This window comes from Phyllostomus hastatus, unplaced genomic scaffold (assembly GCF_019186645.2).
Source record: "Phyllostomus hastatus isolate PE091 unplaced genomic scaffold, TTU_PhHast_1.1 phas_contig_41, whole genome shotgun sequence".
Classification (NCBI taxonomy): domain Eukaryota; kingdom Metazoa; phylum Chordata; class Mammalia; order Chiroptera; family Phyllostomidae; genus Phyllostomus; species Phyllostomus hastatus.
This window is the reverse complement of record NW_025333876.1, coordinates 1,081,082-1,109,006: the sequence shown is the minus strand read 5'-3', so window position 1 is coordinate 1,109,006 and position 27,925 is coordinate 1,081,082. Positions and strand designations below refer to the sequence as shown.

Genomic DNA, 27,925 nt, shown 5'->3' with positions numbered 1-27,925 from the left:
TTTCCATCACAGAAACTAAGTTTTTCTAATTCTACTGGGAATAAAATCTGATAATTCTCTGAGTTCTAAGATCACTGCTAAAAGTATAAATATTTTAATACATCATTTATAATAAACTTAATTCATTCTAGTTGTGCCAAAATACCAATCTGAACTTTTAAAGTATTAATAAATATTTAATAATATTTAAAATTATATCTTATCAATAAATACCACTGATAGTAGAGAATTAGAAAATAGTTTAAGAAAACCTGTAAGATTCTCAAAATGGCATTGATTTCTAATATTAAAAATTTTTGAACAAAACAAAAATAATTAATTCTAAATTTATGCTGTAAGTATAATAGTTGAATTAAAATTACTATAAAAGTAGCCCTGGCCAGGTAGCTCAGTTGATTAGGGTATTGTCTCAATATACTAAGTTTGTGGGTTCAATCTCTGGTCAGGGCACACACAAAAAGCAACCAATGAATGCATAAATAAGTGGAACAACAAATCGATGTTTTTATCTCTTTCTCTCCCCTCCCCCTTCTTGTCTCTCAAATCAAGAAATAAAAACTTTTAAATTACTCCAAAAGCTAAAGGAGAATTATTCCAAAATTTATTTCAATTTTGAAAAAAGCTGTGAAAACTTTTCTTCAATAGAATTCTGCCAAATTGATTTTTTAAAATGAGATGCACCCTAGCCGGTGTGGCTCAGTTGTTGGAGCATCATCCCACAGACCAAAAGTAGCTGGTTCAATTCCCAGCCAGGACATCTACCCAGGTTGCAGGTTCCATCCCTGTTTGGGGCGAGTACAAGAAGGCAACCAATTGATATTTCTCTTTCTATCTCTCTCCTTTCCTCTCTCTCTATAAGCAATGGGAAAAAAAGTATCCTGGGCTGAGGATTTAAAACAAAAACAAAATCAAAAACAAAAACCTGAGGTGCTCAGGTTAAAGTAGACCTGAGCTTCAGAAACTAGATCCTGGAACTCTACCTCTGCTCCCACAGGTTCCCTATCTCAACTACAAGGCTGCGTCTTGGAATATGGAGGGTCCACTACAGCACAGTTTTGAAAAGCAGTATGATAAATAATTCCAGTTCACAGGAAATTCTGGAAATACAAAAACAAACCACTTACAATACAGAGAGGATGAAATGCTCTTAACTTTGGTAGACATCCTCGGAGTTCTATTCTTCCTCCCTTCCTTTTACACTTACTTACAAAGACTGCCAATTTAGTTTACACTGGTGAAGAAATGTCACCGTGTAGTGGGGCTAGAACAACAAATAGAAGGTAAACAAATAAATAAGAAGAAACACCTTACAATTTGTAATATGTGCTATGAAAAAAATTAGGTATGGATCCTTAGAGAATAATGGAAGTGAGTGGTGGGAAAAGAGGACTTCTCAGAGGAAGATTTCATAAATAAAAGAGAGAAAGGTCTGATAAGACTTGGCATAGGAGATGATTTTTTTTTCTTTTTATTATGGAAATTGTTTATAAAGTAAAATAATATAGTAAAACAAATCCCCATATACTATAATCCACTCACAGCCTGTATCATTTTATCTATCTTCACACCCTCTCTTCCTGCCTTACCTGTAATTATTTTGAAGTTAATTCCTGATAGCGCATGATTTCATCTATAAATATTTCAGTATGTATCTCTAAAACATAATCAGGGTATCTTTTCTCTGACCACAAAATAAATTAGTGATCAACAACAATAAATTATCTAGAAAGACTCACATATTTAAAAAGTAAACATACATTTCTAAATAACTCATGAGTAAAAGATAAAGCACAAAGAAAATTTGAAATATTTTGTACTAAATAATAATTAAAACACAATAAAATTTTTTTGGAATGTAAGTAAAACATATTCCAAAATTTATAGAAAAATTTACAGTTTTCATTGTTTATATTAGAAAAGAATAGTGTAAAAATAAATGACTGAAGGTTACAGGTTAAGAAAATAAAAAGGAAATGTAAGCCAAAAATAAACAAAAGAAAATAATAAAGGTAAGAGCAGAAATCTGTGATATAGACAGAAAACACAAATTAGCAAATCTGCAATGAAACAGGGATATCACTGAAGAAGCTACAGGTGTGAAAAGACAATAAGTGACTACTATGCACAAGTTTACGCTAATGAATTCAACAACTTAAATAAAATGTAGAAATTATGTAAAAATACAACTTATCAAACACAAGATGAAATGTAAAATCTGAAGAGCTCCATGTCTACTAAGAACATAACACTAGCTGGTGAACAATAATCACATTATTTACCATCATGTAGAAACTCTGTCAGAAAATAAAGAATGGAAAAATGCTCCCTAACTTGTTTCATGAGGACACTATGATCTTCCTACCAAAGACAAAGACATTACAAGAAAGATAATTAGATAATCGCTCAAACTCATAGACTTAGAACTCCTTAACACCACAAAAAAAATCTGATAAAACTCAGTACCATTTATGAAAAAATAGAAGCAACATCCTAAGCCTGATTAACGGCATCTATAAAAAGCCTGTAGTTAGAATTTTATATGATGGTGAAACACTAGAAAACACTTGCCCCCAAAATGGAAACAAGTCACAGCAGTCTATTCTTACTGCTATTCAACATTGTATGAAAGGCCCTAGGCCAGTGCAATAAAAAGAAAAAAATTAAAAGCCTAAAGATGGAAAGAAGTAAAACTATTTTTATTCACAGATAACATAATAACTTATGTAGAAAATCCTAAGATATCACCAAAACCTACCAGTGAATTTAGATTTATAATATACAGAGATGAGCAAAAGTAGGTTATAGCTGTGATTATGCAAAAGTTTATTCTTGTATCATTATTGATTATTGTATTATTTTCCATATAAACTGTATACATACTTCTGCCCACCCTGTATATAAATAAATATCTAGTAATATTAAAAATCAATTCTATTAACTGAACACAGAAACAAACAAATGGAAAATGAAAATTTTAAAATAATTCCACATAATAATGTAGTGTCAAAAAACATGAAGTGCCTAGGAATGAATTTAACAAAACTAAAAAACACTGAGAAAAATTTAAAAAATCTTAAAAAATGGAAAGTGTGTTTTTTTAGATTCGTGACTAGCAAGTTTCAATATTATTAAGATATCAATTCTTTGAACTGATCCAAATCATAATTCTAGCAAGGATATTGTAGAATTAGAAATGGACTGATTAAAAATTTAATGTAATAATGCAAAGGTTGAACAATCATGAAACAAGAGTAAAGCTGTTGCCTTTATATGGCCTTATTTTAAGTCTTGCTATAATACTAGAGCAATACGGTATTGGCATAAGGACAAAGAGATATATGGAACAACACAGAGCCTAGAATTGGTCCCATACTTACAAAGCCATTTAGTTTTCTATAAAGGTACCAAAGGAATTCAACAGGAATAATCTTTTCAAAAAACAATTGTACATTCATATGGAATGACAGAAAGAGAACCTCAAGCCCTACATCATACCACAAACTAAATTTAATCGTAGACTAGAAAATAAAGTTAAAACTATACAAGCTTTTAGAAGAAAACAGAAATACCTTCACAATCAGAGGATCAATAAAGATTTATTCAGCCAGACACACAAAAAATAATAGTTATAAAAGTAAAAATTTGTAAATTAGACTTCACCAAAATTAAAAATTTCTGTTCATCTTAGGTTGAACAACTACAATCAAATACATTAAAATAAGCTTTTGACCCTGGCTGGTGTGGCTCAGCGGACTGAGCAACTGCCCAGGAACCAAAGGGTTACTGGTTCTCTTCCCAGTCAGGGCACATGCCCGGTTTCGGGCCATGTCCCCACTAGGGGGCGCACAAGAGGCTACCACACACTGAGATTTCTCTCCATCTCTTTCTCCCTCCCTCACCCTCTCTTTAAAAACATAAAAATCTTTTTAAAAAGTATTAAAAAATAAGTTTTCGTAGCCCTTTCTGTGCTTAGACTGAATTTACACTTATCAATATAAACATGAAGATAAGAGTGTCTGTTCCTGAAATCAATGGAATTTTGTTTGTTTTTAAAACTTTTGGTTGAAATATAATAAACACAGAGAAAAGCACTGAACCATAGATGCACAGCTCAGTGAGTTTTCACATATTCAACTCACATAACCAAACTCTGAGTAAGATCAAGAAAACATAACATTACCAGCATTCTGAAAACTACCTTGTCTCCACTTCTTGCCACTCCCTGTCACCTCCAAAAGTAATTACTATCATGACTTCTAATATCACTATCATAGTTCAATGAATTTTAGTTCTTTAAAACTGACTAGAATATATAGACTAATAGCTGTTAAAGAAGTGACAATGTACAGATATTTTGCCTCAAGATTCAAAAGTTTAAAAAATTCATCAATTAAGTAAAACACAATTTTCAACCTGGCATACCTTTGGTTAAGAATGCCTTCCATCCCACCTCAGTCTTCCTTCATGTTTGTAATTCTTACATGTCCTCCAAAACTAGAACCTTCCTTGGCTCTGTAATTTAGAGGTATACTCTTCTGCCATTCTTTACATACTTCTGTCATAATTTTTGGCACATTGTTCTTATTATAAGATCAATTAGTCTCTTTCCTCATCAGCATGTAATTACTTATGGCCGGGGACCCTGACTTGTTCTGTTTCTTTACTTCCACATACTCTAGATTCTGTCAACATGATATACAATAAATGACTGCTAAGTAAAACCCCTATGGTAGAGAATCTGTTAAAGGGGCAAAATTATGTGAATTAATATTAAGTCATAAAATTATTTAAATTAAAGCCAGAAAGACAATTTTGGCCCCATAGTTTTACAATACTAAAAGCAGAAGTAAAATCTCATGGGAGTAATACTCAGTGTAATTGTACAAATAATTTGGTAATGGATTAAACATAAAGAATATTTCCCTTGGAAATTAAAATGAGATTGTAATACCATATGGAAAGCTGTGCTTCCAAAGGAAAAAGGCATATATTTTTACATACTCAAATAAATAGACAGATATAGTAAAAATCAAATAACACAACTTCATTTTAAGTTCATATAAGTAGCAATCTCGTAAAAATAGAAATATTAATTTTATATGAATATACCACTTGTATTACATTAGATGAAATAATAAGAACTGAACCCTTAACTATTTAGGGACATTTATTGAGAAAATATATATTTATATAAATTGCTGAGATTGATTTAATCCCAGTAAAATGAAGTTATATAGAAATTTTTATTAGATATTTAGTTCTCTTTTATAAAGTAAGTATATTTTTTATAGATAGTTGATATGAAAATACTGATTTTCAATTAAAGTGCATATGTGAAAAACACAATTCAGAGACCTAAATAACTTACTATGTAAGTCAGTTGGTAATAATGATGATAAAAAGAGCTTCACTTACTGCTATTTCTCTACATGCCGACATAGAGATCCCGGTTCCTTCTATTTGTTTTAAAGCATAGTCTTTATCATCTTTCCTGTAAAAAACAAAGTTATTTTAATATATAGATGAATCTAAAACGTATGTACATTTTTAATAAAATAAAATATAAATAAATATAAACCCCATATTTAATATGTATTTGACACCTCTCACATATATTCAAAATGTCACACAGGAAAAGCTTTTTAGACAGTCTAATCCAACCTCATTATTTGATGAGATTCAAAGGAATAATATTTGTCCAAGGCCCCACAGTTACTTGGGGAAGACAATGGAGTTTCTGACTTTCCAGCAATAGGTTCTTGCCACTCTAGTATGCACAATACACACATATGTAATATAAAACTTGCTTTCTAAAACCCATTCACATATTAGTGGATCAAAAAAAGAAAGAAATTCATCACTAAAGTACAAAATGGTTATAATTTAAACCATGACATGGTCTTCACTTCCCCAGATACCTTCAAATAGATTCACTCAACATGTGTATATTAAGCACTTACTATGTAATCCAGAACTGACTAGATACCAGGATACAATAGAGTTCCTTCTTTTAAGCTTTCTGTATCTACTGGACTAGATAAATAACTAACCCACCAAAATTTTTAAAAAATGGAAAGTATATTCCAATAGGGCAAGCACAAACCACAGAGAGTGTGTGTGTAAGTTAAGAGGGGAAACAGTATGATGGCATATGAGATGAAAGAAAACCATTTGAGGAAAAAAACAGATACAGTGAACAACTGAAGATGAAAGCAGGGGATATAATGAGGAATCAGAACCTAAAAGCCTTTTTACTCTAAGAACAACAGGAAGTACTCCATTAAAGATTTTTTAACAGATGAATATTAATTATATTTTATTTTGGGGAAAATATCTGCAACTGTCTTTTGAATGCTTATGGAGAGTAAATAAGAATAGGAGGCAGAGACACCAGTTAAAGATAAACAGTATTAAGATTTCTCAGGTGAGAGATGGTGGCTACTACAGAATGGTGGTTGCTATACACAGTAGACAGGATAGATGTAAAGTAAAACCAATTGCACTTGGTGATTAAATACTGGAGATAAGGAAGAGTCAAGGAAAATGAAATCTGCCTTGGTTAACAGACAACACTCTGCACTGGAGTAAGAAACACAGCAGGAGGAGACAGGGGATAATTGTTCCATTTTGTGTAGGTTGAGTTTGGGTACCTGTAAGATACCTAAGTGCAGATGGCAACATGAATAAACACATCTAAAGCTCAAGAGAAAGCTGAGGACACCAATTTACTGTAATTAGCATATACATAGTAATCCAAGGCATGAGCGTAGATGAGATGAAACCAAAGAGAAGAACCAGCAAGAAAAAGATTTTCAGAAGGAGCAAAAAGAAGCCCTGGCAAGGTGGCTCAGTTGGTTGGAATGTCATCTTGCACAACAAAAGATTGTGGGTTCAGTCCCCGGTAGGGGTGCATACGGGAGGCAACTGATCAATATTTCTCTCTCTTTGCTCCTACCCCTTTCTTCTTACTCTAAAAAAAATCAATAAACATATCTTCAGGTAAGGATTTAAAAAAGAGGTACAGAAAGAAAGTAGTATCAAAACCTGCAGAGAAGTCTAGTAAAAGGTGGACTAAGAAGAGCCCACTAAATTTAGCAATGAAGTCATGACTGGATAGTGGATTAGGCTAAAATAGTTGCAGTGATATAGTGGCAGAGCCTATAGTGCAGAAGACTAAGGAATGAATGGGGCGTAAGTAAATTGAGACAATAAATGTAGTTAATTCTTTGAAGGGAGAAAATAAGGCAACACATGGAATAATGTAAAAGGTTAAAGAATTACTTTTTTTTTGATGGAAGAAACTTGAATATGTTAAGTGCTGAAAGGAAGGAAACAAAGGGAAAAAAGCTGCTGATGCAGGAGAGAAAAAAATTAAGAAAACAAAGAATGAAACACTGAGGAGAAATTAGATTCAGAGAAACAGAAATACTCCCATTGTAATGGGAAGAAAGATGACAGAGGAAAGGACAGATGCATGTGTACAAAAGTCTGCTCAGAAGCAAAAAACTGGAGGAGTTCTCATTTTAATGGCTTTCATGTTTTTTGATGTTGAAAATGAGGTCACAGACTAAAAGAAGGGCAGAGATAGTAGATCTGAATAGAGCAAATATTTGAGCAAATAAATGACTCCTTATAAAATCAGTTCATTTAAGTTCGTCTTATACTTTATTATTTTAAGAGTCTCATGCTCTACCGACTGACCTAGCTGGGCAGGCCTTTTACTTTATTATTTTAAATGATTATTAAAACCAACACAGCTTTATCTTTGTTTTTACAACATACTGTACTCTCAAACCTTACTTGCGAAAACAAATAACAACTACATTATTTTTCTGGAAAAACATTTTTTTCAGGACAATGACTTTTTAATATACATTCTAATAAAGCACCATGGGCACTCATATTAAAAATACAGTAAGAATATCGGTATTTGATGTTCACTAAGTCTGAATGACTTTTGAAAGACTTAAAGAAGTTAAAGAGAGTGATACAAAAATAAAATGAACTTGGGGTCAAACTAAAAGTCTATTAGACACTTTCACAGATGTGGTATTAATTTTAACCAGATTGTTAACCCAGGGATAAAACAGAATCTTGTTTTATCTGTTTAGAGTCCTCTATAGAGAAAGACAGGGGCAGATAAGGAAATAAATTAAGCCAAAGATTTACTCATTCTCTTCCTTAATAAGGAAGATTCCCCAACTTTCTCTCATTTAAAAATGGCCAAGGTGCTACAAGAAAATTTCTTCTCAATGAACTAAAAAAGTCTAATCTGCAATCAGTCCTCTCCCCATCCCAAGTAATTACATGTTTTATATTTTTTAAAAAGTTACCAGAGAGTTAACAGAATGTTATTTTTTATATTTTATTTTTAATATATTTTATTGATTATGCTATTAGCGTCCCATTTCCCCCCTTCATTCCCCTCCACCCTGCACATCCCACCCCTTTAGTTCATGTCCAGGTGTCATAAGTTCTTTAGCTTCTACATTTCCCATACTATTCTTGCCGTCCCCCTGTCTATTTTCTACCTACCACTTATGCTACTTATTCACTGTACCTTTTCCCCCTCTCTCCTCCTCCCACTCTCCTGTTGCTAACCCTCCATGTGATCTCCATTTCTGTGACTCTCTGTTCCTGTTCTAGTTGTTTGTTTAGTTTGCTTTTGCTTTTGTTCTGGTTTTGGTTGTTAATAACTCTGAGTTTGCTGTCATTTCATTGTTCATATTTTTTATCTTCTTTTTCTTAGATAAGTCCCTTTAACATTTCATATAATAAGGGCTTGAAGATGATGAACTCCTTTAACTTGTCCTTATCTGAGAAGCACTTTATCTGCCCTTCCATTCTAAATGACAGCTTTGCTGGATAGAGCAATCTTGGATGTAGGTGGTTGCCCTTCATGACTTGGAATACTTCTTCCCAGCCCCGTCTTGCCTGTAAGGTTTCTTTTGCAGAATCAGCTGACAGTCTGATGGGAACTCCTTTGTAGGTAACTGTTTCTTTATCTCTTGCTGCTTCTAGGATTCTTTCCTTCATTTTAATCTTGGGTAATGTAATTCTGGTGTGCCTTGGGTCCAACTTCTTTGGGACTCTCTGAGCTTCTTGCACTTCCTGGAAGTCTATTTCCTTTGTCAGATTGGGGAAGTTCTCCTTTATTATTTGTTCAAATAACTTTTCCACTTGTTGCTCTTCCTCTTCCCTTTCTGGTATCCCTATAATTTGGAGGCTGGAATGTTTAAAGATGTCCTGGAGGTTCCTAAGCCTCTCCTCATTTTTTTTGAATTCTTGTTTCTTCCTTTTCTGTGTGGTTGTTTCTTCCTTCTGGTCTACTCCTGTGATTTGAGTCCCAGTTTTCTTCCCATCACTACTGGTTCCCTGTACATTTTCCTTTATTTCACTTAGCATAGCCTTCATTTTTTCATCTAATTTGTGACCAAATTCAACCAATTCTGTGAGCATCCTGATCACCAGTGCTTTGAACTGTGCATCTGATAGGCTGTCTATCTCTTCGTCGCTTAGTTGTATTTTTTTCTGGGGCTTTGATCTGTTCTTCCATTTGGGCCTTTTTTTTTTTTTTGTCTTGTCACACCTGTTATATATGCGGAGGCTTAGGAGGCTTAGGTGAGGGTGGGACAACCCAGTGACTGGGTTTTGACACTGTATGTTGGGGAGGGGTCCGAGAGGGAGCACTTGCTCCACTTTCTGTCGAATTTCAGTCTCTTTGGCTGCTTCCCCCAAGCAAACTGGGCCCTTCTGGTGCTGATTCCCGTGGGGGTGGGCTTGTGTACGTTCTAGGACCCTGTGGGTCTCTCCAACGAAGTCTCCTGTGAGGGTGGGAGTCTCTCCCACTGCCTCAACCCCCACAGGTGTTTTCTATCAGTGTTTTGAGGCTTTAATTCCCCGAGCTGGGCCCCTGGGTTGCACGGTCTGTCTCACTCCCCAGTTTCACCTGGTTTATCTGTGCGTGAATGTGCGACCACCAGGCCATCGAGCCACCTTGCGCGCCTCGCTGGGTCTGCCTGCTGCCATCCCGCATGACCAGGGTCCACAAGTCACTGCTGCTTTTTTTTCTTTTGCCGAGACCCCTCTCTGCCTGGCCGCCTGACTGCGCCCCTCCTACCTGTCTGGATGAATGTGTCTATTTTAATTCCTTGGTTGTCAGACTTTTGTCCAGTTCAATTTTCTGTCAGTTCTGGTTGTTTCTTTTTGTTTGTTTCTAAATTGTTGTTGTCCTTATTTTGGTTGTGCAAGGAGGCACAGTGTATCTACCTACGCCTCCATCTTGGCTGGAAGACCCTAATTTATTTCTAGTTGGCCCCAAACATTTTTTTCTTAAAAGTATATTCACACCGGGAATATGAATATACCTGAATATTCATTAAATGTTCATGTGTTATATACAAGGGTCATCAAAAGTAGAATAATAATAATAAATAATACACTAAATAAAACAGAAATGTTTCACATATTCACAACTGTAAACCTACTTTTGCCCATCCCTTTATACTCCAAGTGTTATTGTGAATAAGTACTAAGGCCGATGTGCTATTAAAATACTGTGAAACTGTCTTTCCCCCTTAATCTACCTCCTAAATTCTCTATCAAGATAGCCAACACAAGCCTGTGTTAGTGTGGCTCAGTGAATGGAGTGCCAGCCTGCAAACTGAAGGGTCACCAGTTCAATCCCTGGTCAGGGCACATGCCTGGGTTGCAGCTCAGGCCCCCACATGGGGCATACAAAAGGCAACCAACCAATGTTTCTCTCACACATCAATGTTTCTCCCTGTCTTCCCTTCTCTCTAAAAATAAATAAAATTTTAAAGAAAAAGAACATTTCTGATTCATGGGAAGATGTCAAGATATCAACATTAGCAGGAGTTTGGAAGAAGTTGATTCCAATACTCAAGAATGACTTTGAGAGTCAAAGACTTCAGTGTAGGAGTAACTGCTAATGTGGTGGAGATAGCAAAAGAAACAGAATTAGAAGCAGAGCCTGAATATGTGATTGAGGTGCTGCTATTTTAAGATAAAACTTGAGCAGAGGAGTAGTTGCTTCTTACACATAAGTAAAGAAAGTGGGTTTCTTGAGATAGCATCTACTCCTGGTGAAGATGCTGTGCAGACTATTGAAATGACAACAAAGGATTTAGGATACTACCTCAACTTAGCTGATAAAGCAGTAGCAGGTTTTGAGAGGACTGATTCCAATTTTGAAAGTTCTACTGTGGGTAAAACAGCATCGCATGCCACAGAGAAATCATTCATGAAGGAAAGATTCTACTGATGCAGCAAACTTCACTGTTGTCTTATTTTAAGAAATTCCCTTTGTAACCACCACCCTGGGCAGTCAGATACCTATTTACAGAAGCAAACATGGAGGGAGATAGAGAGGGAGAGAAACATCAATATGTGGTTGCCACCTGCGTGCCCCCTACCAGGGACCTGGCCTGCAACCCAGGCGTGTGCCCTAGACTGGAAATCGAACCATCAATGTCTTTGGTTCACAGGCCAACACTCAATCCACTGAGCCACGCCAGCCAGGGCGGAATCAGAAATGTTCTTAATGGCATCTAGAATGGTGAATCCTTCCCAGAAGGTTTTTAATTTACTTTGCCCACATCCATCAAAGGAAAACCTATCTATGGCAACAAGAGTATTATGAAATACATTTCTTAAATAATAAGACTTGAAAGTCAAAATTACTCCTTGATCCAGGGGCTGCAGAATGTTATGTTAGCAGGCATGAAAATAACATTACTCTCATACATCTCCATCAGACCTCTTGGGTGACCAGGTGTATTGTCAACGAGCAGTAATATTTTTTAAAGGATTTTTTTTTTTCTGAGCAGCAGGTCTCAACAGTGGACTTAAAATATGCAGTAAACCATGTTGTAAACACATGTTCTCTCATCCAGCCTTTGTTGTTCTACTTCTAGAGCACAGGCAGAGTAGATACAGTAAAATTCTTACAAACCATAGGACTTTTGGAATGGCAAATGAGCATAGGCTTCAACTTGTCACCAGCTGCAACAGCCCCTAATAATAGAGGTAGCCTGTCCTTTGAAACTCTAAAGCCAGGCACTGACTTCTTCTCTCTAGCTATGAAAGTCCTAGATGGCACCTTCTTCCATATAAGGCTATTCTGTCAATACTGAAAATCTAGCTAATTATCTCAGTTGGATCTTCTGGGTCACTTGCTGAAGTTTCTACATCAGCACATGCACTTTTATGTTATAAAGATGACTCCTTTCCTCAAACCTCACAAACCAACTTCTGCTAGTTTCTAACTTTTATTCCGTAGCTTCCTCACCTTTCTCAGCCTTCACAGAATTTAAGACAGTTAGGGCCTTACTCTGGTTTAGGCTTTGCTTTAAGAGAATATTGTGGCTGGCTGGATGTATCCAGACCATTAAAACTTTTTCCATATCAGCAATAAGACTGTTTCACTTTCTTATCATTGGTGTGTTCACTGGAGTAGAACTTTTAATTTCCTTCAAGAACTCTTCCTTTGTGTTCATAGCTTGGCTAACTGCTGCTTTCAGCCCACCTCAGCTTTTGAAATGCTTTCTTCATTAAGCTTAATCATTTCTAGCTTTTGATTTAAAATGAGAGACAAGATACATGATTCTTTCTTTCACTTAAACACTTAAAGGCCATTACAGGGTTGTTAATTAGCCTAATTTTAATATTGCTGTGTCTCAGGGAATAGGATGGCTTTAAGGAGAGGGAGAGAGATGGAACATCCAATCAGTGGAACAGTAAGAACACACACAACATCTATTAAGTGTGTCATCTTCTATCAGAGTGGTTCACGGTGCTCCAAAAGAATTATAATAGTAACATCAAAGATCACTGATTATAGAACAACATAACAAATACAATAATTTTTAAAAGTTCAAAATATTGCAAGAAATACCAAAGCATGTCAGAGACAAAAGAGCAAATACTGTTGAAACAATGGCGTCAATAGACATGCTCAAGTTAGGGTTACCACAAACCTTCAATTTGTAAAAAACAAAAACAAATAGGAAAACTACCCCACAGTCTCTGTGAAAGACAATAAAGCAAAGTGCCATAAAAACAAGCATGCCTGTATTCTAAGAACAAAGAAAGGGGACCAAGAGACCCTAAAACAAAAGACAACCTGAAGTTTTATTTGCAGCATTCAGAGACCTGTAACATTTTAATTATATAAAAATAAAAAAACAGCAAAGTGAAAAAATTTAAATTATGTATAAAATTTATGATTCAAAGCCAACAGAAAAAGCACAATGATTATTTGAACTAGACTACTCCCAAATATGAATATATTGGAAAAATGTCTAAACAGATCACAAATTTAGATTATCTTTAACAAGCCCTTAATATTCCCAACATATTACATAAGCTTTGCTAGCAGTAGTACTAAATTGATCTTTTATACCATTAAATAATTAAATTCTCCTCAATGGAAGTTGTCTTACAAAACAATAGGTTATGTTTAGTAAAACAATCTGTATCATGTAACATGTCAGCTGCTACAATTTTTGTAATTAAATACCTGTACAACTGTTCTTGAAGCAACATTTGAAAAAAAAATTGTGAGAAGCAGTTATAGCGAAAAGTGAATATATTTTTATGACTACAGATCAGGTACTGCAATGCCAAAATTTCCCATAGTACACATCACTTCACTTACAAGAGTAGCTTCATGGCTCTATGTATAACTTCTGTCTTTACTCCTACTATTACAAGGTATCTCAAGATGAAAGCATACATATACCTTATAAATCTGACATCTAAGAACTAGAAAGACTATGTGAAAATCAATTCCGTAGTTCTGAATTGAAAACAGTGATCTAAATATAAAACACGCCTACAAAGAACTACAAAACATGTAAGTTATCACATTCCAGTCACCCAATTCTCTAAAACATATTAGCCACAAGTACAGAGTTAGCTTGTATTCTAGTATTTGGTTTCTTTCAGTTGAATTGAAAGCAATGTACCATATTTTTAGGACTATAAGACGCACAGGATCATAAGATGTGCCTGGGTTTTATAAGAGGAAAACAGGAAAACAAATTTTGAAGCAAAAAATGTGGTAAAATATTTAATAACCTGTGACCCCACTCCACCGCCCCCCACAACAGTGAGCCAGGTAAGCTACATTTGGACTATAAGACGCACCCCATTTCCTCCCAAATTTGGTGGGAGTGCACCTTATAGTTTGAAAATACAGTATTTAAATTGATGTTTAAAGAAACTTGGAAATGGTCTTTGGCTTGTATTTCCTAATCATTAATATTTTTCAGAAAAAAGCTATACTAAAAATATATGTAGGAAGCCTTAGACAAAATTACTTCATAAGAGAGCTCCAAAACGAAATGTGAAAGAAAAAATAAATAAATAGAAAGCCATCTGGTGAATAAGAGGTTAAAATGATGGACACCTGTGATGGATTAGAAAATTAACACCTGCAAAAGCTCTCAGACATCTCTTCCCTAGCCTTCAAACTCTAGACTACCAATGAGATTGAAGTAAAAGAACAGAAGAGTCCAGAGGGATCTACTTCCATGCTTAGATATTCTGAATCTTTGTCCTATACCCACTTGCACCCTTGGCCCAGGTCATCAGACCCTCACAACTTGTGGTTGACCATTTACCAACCTGGAAATTAGTTTATTTTTCTCCTTTATTTCATCTACCTTGTCAGTTATCAAAAACTGTTCTCCAACCTAACTGCACCATCTGTCTATGCATTTATTTTTATGCCAGTACTATATGTTCAGATTACTAGAAATTTGTAGTATTGTTTGAAATCAGAAAGCATGCTTCCAGTTTTGTTATTCTCAGAGGTGTGTTGCTATTTGGGGTCTTCTGAGATTCCATATGAATTTCAGGATTGTTTATTCTATTTATGTGAAAAATGCCATTATATTTTTGATAGAAATTGTATTGAACCTATAAATGGCTTTGGGAAGTAGGAAACTTTAACAATATTCTTCAATTCTTAAGAAATATGTATTTGTGGCCCTGGCTGGCGTAGCTCAGTGGATTGAGCGCGGGCTGGGAACCAAAGTGTCCCAGGTTCAATTCCCAGCCAGGGTACATTCCTGGGTTGCAGGCCATAACCCCCAACAACCGCACATTGATGTTTCTCTCTTTCTCTCTCTCTCTCTCAATCTCTCTCTCTCTCCCCTCTCCCTCCCTCCCTTCCCTCTCTAGAAATAAATAAATAAAAATCTTTAAAAAAAAAAAAGAAATATGTATTTGTGTCTTTAATTTCTTTTTATTAAAGTTTTAGTTTTAAGGGTACAGATCTTTCATCTCTTTGGTTAAATTTATTCCTAAGTATTTTATTGTTTTAGATATCTAGTTTAAATGAAATTGCTTTATATTTTTTCAGATACTTTGTAGTTATTGTATAAAAATGCAATTAATTCCTGTGTGTTGATTTTATATCCTGCAACTTTACTGAATTTGTTGATTAATTCTAAGTTTTTTGTTAGTCTTTAAGACTTTACATGTATATATATAAAGTCATGTCATCTGCAAACAAAAACAATGTTACTTCTTCCTGAACTGGATGCCTTTTATTTATTTTTCTTTCCTAATTGCTATGGCTAGGACTTCCAGTACTGTGTTGAATAGGACTAATGAGAGTGGACACTCTAATCATAAGAGCAAAAGCTTATACCTTTTCACCACTTAGTATGATATTATATAAGGGAGATCTAAAACACCCGGAATTTATTTCTTAAAAAAATGTGTATTTACTCTTCATGTTTAACCTTTAGTCACCTTCAAAGTACTCTCCATTTGATGCACTAAATACTTATCGAGATTTTTTCCCGCTTCTCAAAACAGTTTTTAACTCATCAATTTTGATGCTTTTTAGTGTGTCTGCCTTTTTTGTCTGCTTCACCTCTTCCACATTGGCAAAACATTTCCCTTTGAGGACTTTTTACATCCAGAGAAACAATAATAACAACAAAAAATCACTTGGGGGGAAATCAAATGAGTAGGGTGGGGGTGGGGGTAATGCCGTTTTTGATCAAAAACTGCTCAACACTCAGCATTGTGTGAGCAGGCACACTTGTAAGCCACCATCATGAAATGGCCGAATACGTTAAAGAATCTTCAAAAAAAATTCACTGAGGCTGAACACTGTCTCTCACAACAAGGCCAGCCAGTACAGTAATACAGATGGGTTCCTACAACACTCACCGAGCAGGGGGAAGCCTGTATTACAAAAGGACCACCCTCCAGAAGACAATTCTGTTTTTTCAGGGGTCTCCCCTCATATACAGCCTTTATTATTTTTATGTTCCTCCATATGTGATTTTTAAGTTATCACGAAAGGAAGTTGAATTTTGTCATATGCTTTTTCTGCATCTACTGAGATGATATGATTTTTACATTTCATTCTGTTAATGTGGTATATCACATTTATTGATACCCATATATTGACACATATACTCAATCCCAGGGATAAATCCTACTCTATTATGGTGTACAATCATTTTAATGTCTACTAAATTCAGTTGGCTAATATTTTGGTGAAAATTTTTGTATCTATATTCACCAGGGACACTGGCCTTTTCTTGCAGTGTCCATCTGGCTTAGTATCAGGGTAATGCTGTCCTCGGAAAATGAGTTTAGGAGTGTTACCTCCTCTTTAATTCTTTTGAAAGAACTTGAGGATTGGTGTTAACTCTTTAAATTCACCAGGAAAGCATCTAGTCCTAGGCTTTTCTTTGTTGGGAGGCTTTTGATTACTTAATAAATCTCCATACTTGCTCTGGTCTGTTCAGATTTTCTATTTCTTCATGACTCAAACTTGAAGGATTTTTAGGAATTTATCCATTTCTTCCAAGTTTCCAATTTGTTGGCATGTAACTGTTGATAAGTTTCCTAAGACACTATGTATTTCTCTGGTATCAGTTGTAATGTCTCCTTCTGATAATGGGTCAAGTGTTTCTCATATCATATTACTATAACCTTGCTTCTGATGTCACGCATCCTTCTCTGTCACTTCTAACTCCCTCTTCCACTTTTAAGGATCTTTGTGATTACATTGGGCCCACCCAGACAATCCAGAATAATGATATTTTAAGGCCAACTGATTAGAAACCTTTCATCAGCAACTTCAATTCCCCTTTGCCACGTAACAACATATTCACAGGTTCCAGGTGTTAGGTAGGGCACTGATGTCTTTCAAAGACCATTATTATCTCCCCCACAGGAGGGTACACAAGGAGTTTTAATTTTGTAATGTTTTATTCCTTAAGTGGAGGATAAAAGTATTCATTATGTTTTTTTCATTAAGTCTCTTTACATGCCTTAAATATGTTTAAAAGCACTTGATGGGACATTTTCTTCCAAAGTAAGTTTTTCAAACTTTCATAGAACGCTAAAATTTAATGAGATCACTCCGGAACAGAAAGGAGTAAAGGGAGGGAAGTCTAGAAAAATCAAAGACTTGCTTCAGCCTAAACAGGTCCTCCTTTTAGTGCCTTTTAATATTTGACAAAACATTTCATTGGAAAAGAAAAAAAAAAGATTCCCATTACTCAAACCAAAAAAAAAAAAAAAAAAGGAAAATATCACTGAATGCGACTATAAGAAAAATTATGATAAAATAAAATTAATTTATATGGTACAAACAGTAGATAATTAACAAGTTCATGCAGGATTTAATGCTAGTCAAAGAGTTATGTTTAGTTCTACAAAGAAGCTGAATGATGCCTTTGATAACTTTGAGGGGCTAAGGAGATAAAATTTAATAGTCCAAGGACCACTTAGTCCAGTCAGGGAGGAAGAAAAAAAGGGTGCTAGGAAATACCCATGCACTTTTGGTTGAGACTTTAAAGAAAACTACTCTAAAAATAACATGAATGAGAAGCACACTAATTCTCAGGGATACTAAAATTCAGTTTCAAATATCAAAGCCTAAAAGCAGATTAATGTAATCCCAGACTGGTAGCTCGTTCAGGCACCAATAAAGTGCTAATTGTTGGAAGAGAAAATGTCCTAGGTATAGTTACTTCTAAAGCAAAATCTCAAACACAATGTCCAAAACATAATAAAAAATAACCAGGTACATGAGGAGATAAGAGATAAGGCAATGAACAGAAACTACAAACAACAGAAAATAAACTCATAAAGATTACAGATAGCCTATACAGTCTTTAATATGTAATTTTCAAGATGATAAAAGACTGAAAATTCTGACAGCCTCAAAAGCCCAAGAATAGGATACAACAAATTTTTCAGGAGAAAAATATTCTAAAACTGAAAAGATAGCTGTATTTAATAACACATGGATGGGTTTAGAAGCAGAGGTATACAGCAGAAGTGATTATTAATGAACTAGAAGCAATCAGAGGAATACATTAAAAATAAAGAATGAAACGCCAAAATGATAAAAACCATGAAGGAGAGTACAAGAGGCCTAGATAAGACCGATGAGAAAGACTAATATACATATAACTGAATCCCATAAAAAGGAGAAAAAAGACAGATAAGAAAGATTCAGGAACTACTATAAAGGATACAAGGACAAAACCAAGGGGGAGGGTGGGAGCAAGGGAAGGAGATGGGTTTGGAGGTGGGGAGGGCGAAGGGTGGGGAAAAATACAAACAACTGTAATCGAACAACAATAAAATAATTTAAATTTTTAAAAAAGTCTGAGAACAGAAAATCATAAAATAGAGTATATTTCCCTTCCAAAAAAAAAAAAAAGAGATAAGAGAGCACAACCAATATTTAAAGACACAATGGCTGAGAATTTTCTAAAACTAATGACAGCAAATTACAAATGCAAAAAGCATTATGAATCATAGCTGCATACGGAACAAGGGTGTTTTTTAGGTGGAAAAGAAAATGATCAAAAAAGGTAGCACAATAATGCAGACACATTACCTGCAAAGGAACAGTTAACTGAACTAACAGCTATTAGCAGCTTAACAGAATCAACAGAAAACAGAAGAATAAGGGAGTCTTTTGTCTTTTCTGAATCTTAGTAGTGTTTCAGGGTGGGAGTGGGGGAATATTTATGAGGCTCTTTCACTGCAGTGGCCTGACTGGGATAAGGCAAAGACAATGGCAATTGTCAAGAGTTTCAAATCGAGACTTAAAGAGTAGAGTTTCTGATAAGCTTAAGTTGAGGGGCATACTATCCTGGGAAAGGGGTAGTTTGTTTTTTGGATAAATGTAATTTTTGGCCATTCCTGAAACAAACAAGACCATTTGTTGTTGGGAACTGCCCTGCCTGGTTTCAGAAGCTGCAATTCCCTGTGACTAAGGCTGAGTGAAGGACCTTGGAACCATAAGCCACTTAGGAGACAAAGCTTACCTTCCTTGTAGGGGCACCACCTCTGCCACCTTTCTCTTCACCCTGCTTGTTCCTGGGCAGATGACTGGTTAGCCAATGATGGGTAAGATTCCTCAAAGGAGGGATGACCTAAGACAGGCACGGTCACAAAGGGGCCCTCAGGGAAGGACTTGGGGGGCTATAGAAAAAGGGGGTGATGGACGCTCGTCCCTCAGCTTTGACATAGCTTGAGTCCCCATTCTGTCTGCAAGAAGTGTCCTAGAGGCTGGCTGCCTTACTTCCCCTATCTGAGTTAAGCCCAAAACAATGCTATAGGTGGGTACGGCCCTGTGCTGGCAAGGGCGGGTTCCCTAGGGTGATCAGGCCTAAGAAAGAATGCATAAAGTCCTATGAAACCTGCTTATGTCCTCAATTTAAATGATAAGGGTCTAAGCATGAAATGAGTTTGTTCCCCAAAGTTTTATGGCCCTTTAACTATCTGACCCTGACTCAGAATAAGCCCTCAGAGTTCTTTGAATGTTATCTATTGTTTAATCATTTCTGCCTGACAATGACTGATGAGCTTTAGGTATATACCCTGTATTCCTGTGCAAACTGAACCCAGTAAAAGCCTGTCAAGGCAAGGGTCCAGGTGCTCTCCTCTTGAGAAAGTGGCCAAGGTGCTTCAAGGCTTTTCCCCTCTTGAGAGAGAGGCCACACCGACCCTTTTCCTCCACAGGACTCAGTAGTCCATGTGAATTTGTCTCATCTCATCCATAATGCTGCAGACCCCAGGAGCCGGGATCCATGTTAATTTGTAACTTCATCTTGCTGGGCAAGAATTCCTGGAGTAGTAAAACCATATTAAGTCAAGTCAAATAGTAAACCAATGTTAATGTAGTCAATATGTGGTTTCAGGTGGTTTTGGTTTGGCTCTCAGTCTCTTTCCTGCCCCCGACCCCAGACCCTGCCCCACATTCCCATCTAGGAACATGATTAGTTCAGATCCTTATCACTATATGAGGTTTCATGATGAAATCTAGGGGAGAGTACAAGGGTCATGTCAAACTGTAAGAATCCGAGTTTTCTTACAAAGAAACTGTGCAGCAGCATTTAGTACTCTGGAGTTCACACACCTGAAGCACTACAAAATGAATACTAAGAGAAGGATTATGATTGGAGTCTGCAGTACACTTAAAAAGTTTTAAAATTTTAAAATTATACTTGACATACAATATTATATTGCTCGCAGGTGTACAACACAGTGATTCAACATTTATATACTTTTGAAGCAATAACCATAGCAAATCTAGTAATCATCTGTTATAGTACATAGTTATTATGATATTAATGACTATATTTCCTATGCTGTACATTACATCCCCATGACTTATTCTATAACTGGAAGTTTGTACTGCTTAATCTTCTTCTCTTCTGCCCATCCCCTACATCACTGACCCTGGCAACCATCAGTTTGTTCTCTGTATCTATCTATGAGTTTGTTTCATTTTCTTTGTTCATTTGTTTTGTTGGTTTTTTGTTTTGTTTTTTTACATTCTGCATATAAGTGAACTCATAGTTTTTGGCTTACTTACTCTGTCTGACTTATTTGGCTTAGCATAATATTCTCTAGGTCTATTCTTCTGCCTACATCTAAGCCAGAACCCAGGAGTGCCAAAATTAAGCTAAGTAAATAGATCCCGGTTTATCTAAAGAGCCCACAAAACCAAATGTTGGGCTATTGGCAAAATTATCAATTCTGTTCTTATTTTCTTCGCTTCTCCAGTCTTTTTAGTAATAATAATGATCCCAGGAAGGATTGGCAAGTTGTAAGCATGACATTTCCGCCAGACAGACCAATATTATATCTAAAGTGTCTCTTTTCTGAACTACTACCTGTTCACAAAGCCTCCTGGACAAAGAGTTCTTTCGGTCTTGTTTGCATTGTCTAGTTCCACTGCTATTCTCTGAACCTTAGTATGTAGAATTCTTCTTACTTAATGGGCCTCTTGTAAAGCTGGAAGTGAGGAAGCTTGGTATGAGAGTGAAACAATTCAGAATTCCTTTCAGTGGTTAGGGAGTTAGAGTCTCAGTTCCCAAGTGAGGAAACTGCTGGGCCAAAATGAGTTCTGGGAGACATCAGTTTACCGAGGTTACAAATCCCTGACTAGTTAGCAGGTAGTAGCCAATAGACTTCTATGGCACAAATTTAGTATCAGTCTTTAGGAGCCACCTGATTATCTGTTGGGGTGAAATACCCCTGATGGAGCTGACTACGAGAATTGTAACATTTTGATGAAGAATGATCCAGCGCCAGGTAATGAAATTTGTAATGTCAATATCGTAAGGTAGCTCTAAGGCAGAAGAGCTTGGGGTTGGATTTAAGTAACCTGTCTTCATTGTGAGGTCTGTGAAAGTGAGACAACCTTCACATATATTATCTATTCTCTAGTCCAAGGCCTATTTCTGTGAAAATTAACTTACAAAATCTACCTCCTATAAAAGATCCCTGTGTATTGCTTTGGTAGGGATAGCAATCTTCTTTCTTATGAACTATATGATAGATGGCCTTTTGTGGTACTTGCTATTTAGAAAGTTATTTAACATTTGAGTCCAGTTACCCAGAAAAGAAAATGATTCATTACAAGGAATTGGTACCAAGGAGACAAGTTCTTTCCCGCAGATTCAAGGACTGTCTTTCTCTGTGTCTTTCAAAAGTCCATGTCTCCAGGTTTTAGGTTACACAGGAGTTGTTTATGAAGATGCTGAGGAAAGGTTGTTTATACCTGTTGATGGTAAAACTGAGTATATGGCATGGGTTTCTGGCAGACAGTATAGCCATGTCTGGTTGTAGTAGCTTGGAATATAGTATCAAAGATAATTCCTAAACATATAGGCTAGTTTGTATTAACTAGTAACTGAAGACTAGTTGAGCCCCAAGAGGAGATGATTTCGTTGTCATTAAAGACAATGGCAGTATCTTAGGTCATAGAAATTCTAAGGCCTTTGGTAACATTAGTTTCAGAATTCCCCTTGTTCTTTCTACCTTTCTTGAAGGTTAGAGGTGATATGTACAGTGAAGTTTCTGAGTGAGTGGAAGGGCTTTGGAAAGCTCAGTAATAATTGTTTCAGCAAAATGGATGACTCCTTTCAGAAAGGTTGGCATTCCTCAGGTTGGGAACACAAAAATGAGTAAGTTTTTTGTGTGGCTGTTTGAGCTGTTGATTTCCAACAAGGAAAGGCTTTAAGTCTGCCCCAAGAATAAGCAAACAATGACAAGAACATATTCAAAACCCTTGTATGAAAACCATTTGGAGGTGTTCAAAGGTACTGTGAGGTTGCAACTCTTGTCCATGACCCACTTTTACTGTTTTAACCAAGGATGATGCTGGTGATAGATGAGACATAGATCACAACATGCTCAGGAATTTCAGTAGTTTCCCATTAGCTGAGTTTACCAACTAATTCTCCTTACGAGGGCACATAATTTTATGTGAAAAATCCCCCAGATTCCATTTGAGGACCTCTGATGCCATAAAGAAATTGTCCTGGGAGCACCAGAGGTCCACTTTAGTAGTCTGAACACCTCCCTTTCTCAACTCTAGAGGTACTCAGTCACTGCATTCTGTGATAGCCTATTTGGACCTCTTTCAAGATTTGGTCTTTCCTTATCTTGAGCGCTGCAATCTTAGTGACGGGTGCCTGTCTGCCATAAGGATCAGCCAGGGCATTTTCTTTAACCATCATGTTACCTTTTTTTTTTTTAAAAAAGGGCTTTTATCTTTGTAACAGTTATGTCCTTAGGACACACTGATGTTGAAGTCAATAACCCTCATTGTTTCCAGAGCATTCCAAAATTATGGACCACCCCCAAAGCAGATTTACTGTGTTTGTATACATTAACTCTTTTATCTCTGGCTAACTAGCTAGCTAACTAGCTAGCTATCTAGCAAACTGTGGTGAATTCACCGAGTTCTGTTATCTGGGCATGTCTTGCCGCTAGTAAGGAGTCACATTCAATGGGTAAGTTGAGATCTGTTCCAGTGTATCCTGCTTCATATTTGTTTGTTTTGTTCTTAAGATAGGATCCATTAATAACAGTTAAGTCTGAATTTTCTAGAGTAGTTTATGATAAGTCTATTCAGGCACAACATGCCAGCAAAGACTAGTTTCCCTTTTTAGGGGGGAAATAGAGGAGTAGTAGCAGGGATCGGCAAACTATCTTGTAAAGGGCCAGCTATAAATGTTTTAGGCTTTGTGGGCCATATAACAGTCTGTTGTGCATTTTTTTTTAATGCAATCCTTTAAACATGTAAAAACTATCTGTAGCTAACTGACAGTGATAAAAACATAATGTGGGCTGAATTTGGCCAGAGGCCATTGTTTGCTGACCCTTGGAGTATTATAACAATGAATGGCAATGTGTGAGGGATAAAGTTAATAGGATTTTCTATGAGCTAAGTCTCCTTGCTGAGACACGTTCTGTCTTTTCAGTGAGCAACAAAGACTGTACAGCATGAAGGACCTTGGAGTTCAAAGAAGCTTTTGCTTTATTAATAAGATATCTTGGTCATCTTTTGGGGAATTCCAAAAGAAAAGATCTACAGATACTGAGATCTAGGGAGTCCGCAAAAAAATGGCTTGTTCCCTACCCGATCTCCTTATAAGCAAGGATAGCAGATCCTTCAATGTTTTGGTGCGTCATGCTCAATTATTAATAAATTGCTGAGAATCACCATATTTAAGGAAAGTCTCTAATAAGAAGAGACCAAAATAGCTTAAACAGGGACAATGCACAAAAGAGAAAAGAACACTTAAAACAACCATATCTTCACAAGAGATAAGTTATTGCATCCATAAAATATAGACAAAGTTATAAAAAAGAATATTCAGATAACAAAAAATAGATATGAAAGCAGAAATAAAAAAATCAACTATAAAGGCTGAAAGAAAGGTTAAAAAATACAAGTAAGTAAAAAGATTTTTAAAATGCAAAGAGAGAGTTCTGGCCAAGAAGGAGGCATAGGTAGAAACCCTTTGCTTCTTAACACAACCAAAATGAAGATAACAACCAATCTAAAATCATAAAACAACCACAAGTGCCAGAAAATCAAACTGCATGGAACTTGGCCAACCAAGGAATTAAAGAAACAGTCAACAAGACAAAACAAACCAGTAAGATGGTGGACAGAGAAAACTGGCCGCAAGGCAGTGGACCCTGCAGGTGGGGCTGGCTGAGGAAACAGGGGAGGCCTACGACCATGTAGGTGGGGCTCGCTGAATGGGAAACTTGGACTCAGAGTTGACTGTGGATTATGGCAGGGGTTGCCACAGTGGGAGAAACTCTGAGTCCCACACAAGAGTTCCTTGGAAAGTGCGCTAGAGTAGAGCAGGGGAGGTGCATGGTTTCCTCTCTAGCCCCTCCCCCAAAGGCAGTGCTGCAGTGCAGCAAGGAGGGTTGCCCTGTCCTGGTAAATACCTAAGGCACTGCCCCCTTACAACTTTTCAAGTGTGCCAAGACAAAGAAATATGGCCCAAATGAAAGAACAGAGCAAAACCTCAGAACTAAGTGATGAGGAGATTGCCAGCCTACCTGATGGAGAATTTAAAGCCCTGGTAATCAAAATGCTTACAGAACTGATTGAGTTTGGTTGAAAAATGAAACAACAAATGAAAGATACCAAAAATGAAATCAAGCAAAATATTCAGGGAACTAACAGTGACAGGAAGGAAACCAGGACTCAAATCAAAGGTATGGAACAAAAGGAAGAAAAAAAACATTCAACCAGAAAAGAATGAAGCAACAAGAATTCAAAAAAATGAGGAGAAGCTTAGGAACCTCTGGGACAACTTGACACATTCCAATATCCGAATTACAGGAGTGCCAGAAGGCGAAGAATAGCAGCAAGAAATTGAAAACTTATCTGAACAAATAAGGAAGGAAAACTTCCTCAATCTGGTGAAGGAAATAGACTTTCAGGAAATCCAGGAAGCTCAGAGTCCCAAAGAAATTGGACCCAAAGATGAACACACCAAGGCACATTATCATTAAGTTACCCAAGATTAAAGATAAAGAGAGAATCTTAAAAGCAGCAACAGAAAAGGAGAGAGTTACCTACAAAGGAGTGCCCACAAGGCTATGAGCTGATTTCTCAAAAGAAACCTTCCAGGCAGGAAGGGGCTGGAAAGAAGTATTCGAAGTCATGAAAGGCAAGGACCTACATCTAAGATTACTGTATCCAGCAAAGCTACCATTTAGAATGGAAGGGCAGACAAAGTGCTTCACAGATAAGGTCAAGTTAAAGGAGTTCATCATCACCAACCCCTTATTATATGAAATGTTAAAGGGACTTATCTAAGAAAAAGAAGATCAAAACTATGAACAGTAAAATGACAACTATCAACAGTAAAACTCACAACTGTCAACAAATTAACCTAAAAAAAAGAAAGAAAGAACAGGAACAGAATCAGAGAAATGGATATTACATGGAGTGTTTTCAGTGGGGAGAGGCAAAGGAGGAATAGTGAGGAAAAGGTACAGAGAAGCAGCAGCATAATTGGTAGGCATAAAATAGACAGGGAGAGGTCAAAAATGGTATTGGAAACAGAACTCAAAGAATTTATACGTACAACCCATGGACATGAACTAAGGGGTGGGGGGGGGGGGGGACAACACACTGGAGGGTTGGAGGATGCTGGGCTGAGGAGAAATAACGGGGGAAAAATTGGGAAAACTGTAATAACATAATCAATAAAATATACTTAAAAATGCAAAGAGAGAAAATATCAAATAAGAGCATTTGATAGAACTTAAGGATAAATCTTTTCTATAACTGAAAACCCCCTGCCCTACATCTCAGTACTCAGCACAATAAATTAAATAAGATCCACAAGTGTGCATAATCATGATGGTTATAGGAAATGGAAATGTTAAAAGAAGAAAAGATCTTAAAAGCTTTAGGGAATAAAAACAAGTTATATAGAGAGATCAGGAATCTGAATGGCATTGAAGTTTTCAACAATAGGGAAGTTAGAAAGACAGCGTAATAATATATTCAAAATTCTGGGGTTTTAAACAGGACTTCCAACCTAGAATTCCATATCCAGCCAAAGTCTCGCTGCTAGTTTCCTCCCATATTCATTCTTCTCTTCTTCCTTTTAGTAACAGAGCCTGCCAAGCACACCTCAGCACATATCTACACAGCTAAATGTTTCCTACTTCTCTTTTAACTACTAATAGTTGTAGCTATATGACAAACTTCTGATCAATGAGATCTGATTGAAAGTGATATGGGCAGCTACCAGTTCATGCCCTAAAAATAAATCTGCATACCCATTCTCTTTTTCCCATCTCCCTGGCTGGAGCAAGATGACAGTGTGATAAGCTATTTTTGAGCTGACAGATACAGGTAAACCACCAAGTAGTTTTTAATGTGCACATAAATCACCTTGGAGTCTTGTAAAAATTCAGGTTCTGGTTTCTTAGGTCTGGTTTTGGCCTGAGATTCTGCATTTTTAAGAAGCTCCCACATGATATGGCTGCTGTTTCTGGGAATCATAATTTGAGCTACAAGGTCCAAGAGTAGAGAATGGTGTAACGACAAGAGAGAAGGCACCTGAGTCCCTGGAAAATCCACTCTACCTTCCCTCAACCACTTACCAGCTGACTGGGTGAGGGAGAGGGACAGAGATGCATATTAGTGTCTGATACGTGCACATACATGCGCACAATTTTCCTTCCAAATTAAATTTATTAAAAAATACATGAATAACTGTCTTTCCCTAAAACTTTTCCAAATGCCCAAAATTTGGGAGGCATTTCTATTAATATGAACTGTATGAGCCTAACATAATGATTTTGAAGTGTAAACCTAACTAATACAAAGATGAATGAAGGCATTTTTAGACATGCAACATCCAAAATAAAAATGTATTTCATTCACCTTCTGTCAGAAAGTTCTCAAGAAAGTGCTTCAGCAAATAAGCAAATAAACCCAAAAGATGATGGGGTTCCCGAAATCAGGATCCAACACAGGAGACAGTGTATGGAAGTACGCAGGGTAACAGTATGTTCCATATTCCTAATACATCCTATGAAGATGGGGAGGAAAGTCTATAATTATATATGGGGATAAGGGAAGTGAATAAAAGAACGAAATTCTTCACATTCCATTTTAGGAAACCAAAAGCTAAGTCTAAAATTTAAAAATAAAGAAATAGGAGGAATAATACAACATTATGCTGAAATTATAGAAAAGAGCCAAGACTAGAAAGAATCACAACTTATCAATAGATACGGTGAGAACCAAAGATGCAATTTTTTCTTATATACGCTATAAGAATTTTCTTTTTAAAATATTAACACATATTATTTTGATTTTTAAAATTTTTGAGCAGTTACCATTTCATTGTTGCTATTCTAATCCATTCATATGATTCCCAATTTCAGAATTCTACTAAAAGATCAGATTAATAATTTTTTACATATGTGCATATGAAAATGTTATATATGTATACACCATATTTTATATATATCAAACATTATTGATCATTGTCACTTTTAATAGGGCTTTTAACTTAAGTGTAACTGAATAAAGTATTTTCCCCATCTCTTAGGGCTTCTAAGC

General features: G+C 36.2%; 1 protein-coding gene across 4 annotated transcripts in view; it reads right to left on the bottom strand.

The window, feature by feature from the left end:
• Window positions 1-27,925, bottom strand: part of CDK8 (cyclin dependent kinase 8) — a 133,905-nt gene that overhangs the window by 69,871 nt on the left and 36,109 nt on the right. For all 4 annotated transcript variants that reach the window (XM_045844915.1, XM_045844916.1, XM_045844914.1 and 1 more), the window contains exon 2: window positions 5,416-5,491. In XM_045844915.1, the coding sequence (XP_045700871.1) occupies window positions 5,416-5,491 (76 nt within the window). The remainder of the gene's footprint in view (window positions 1-5,415; window positions 5,492-27,925) is intronic.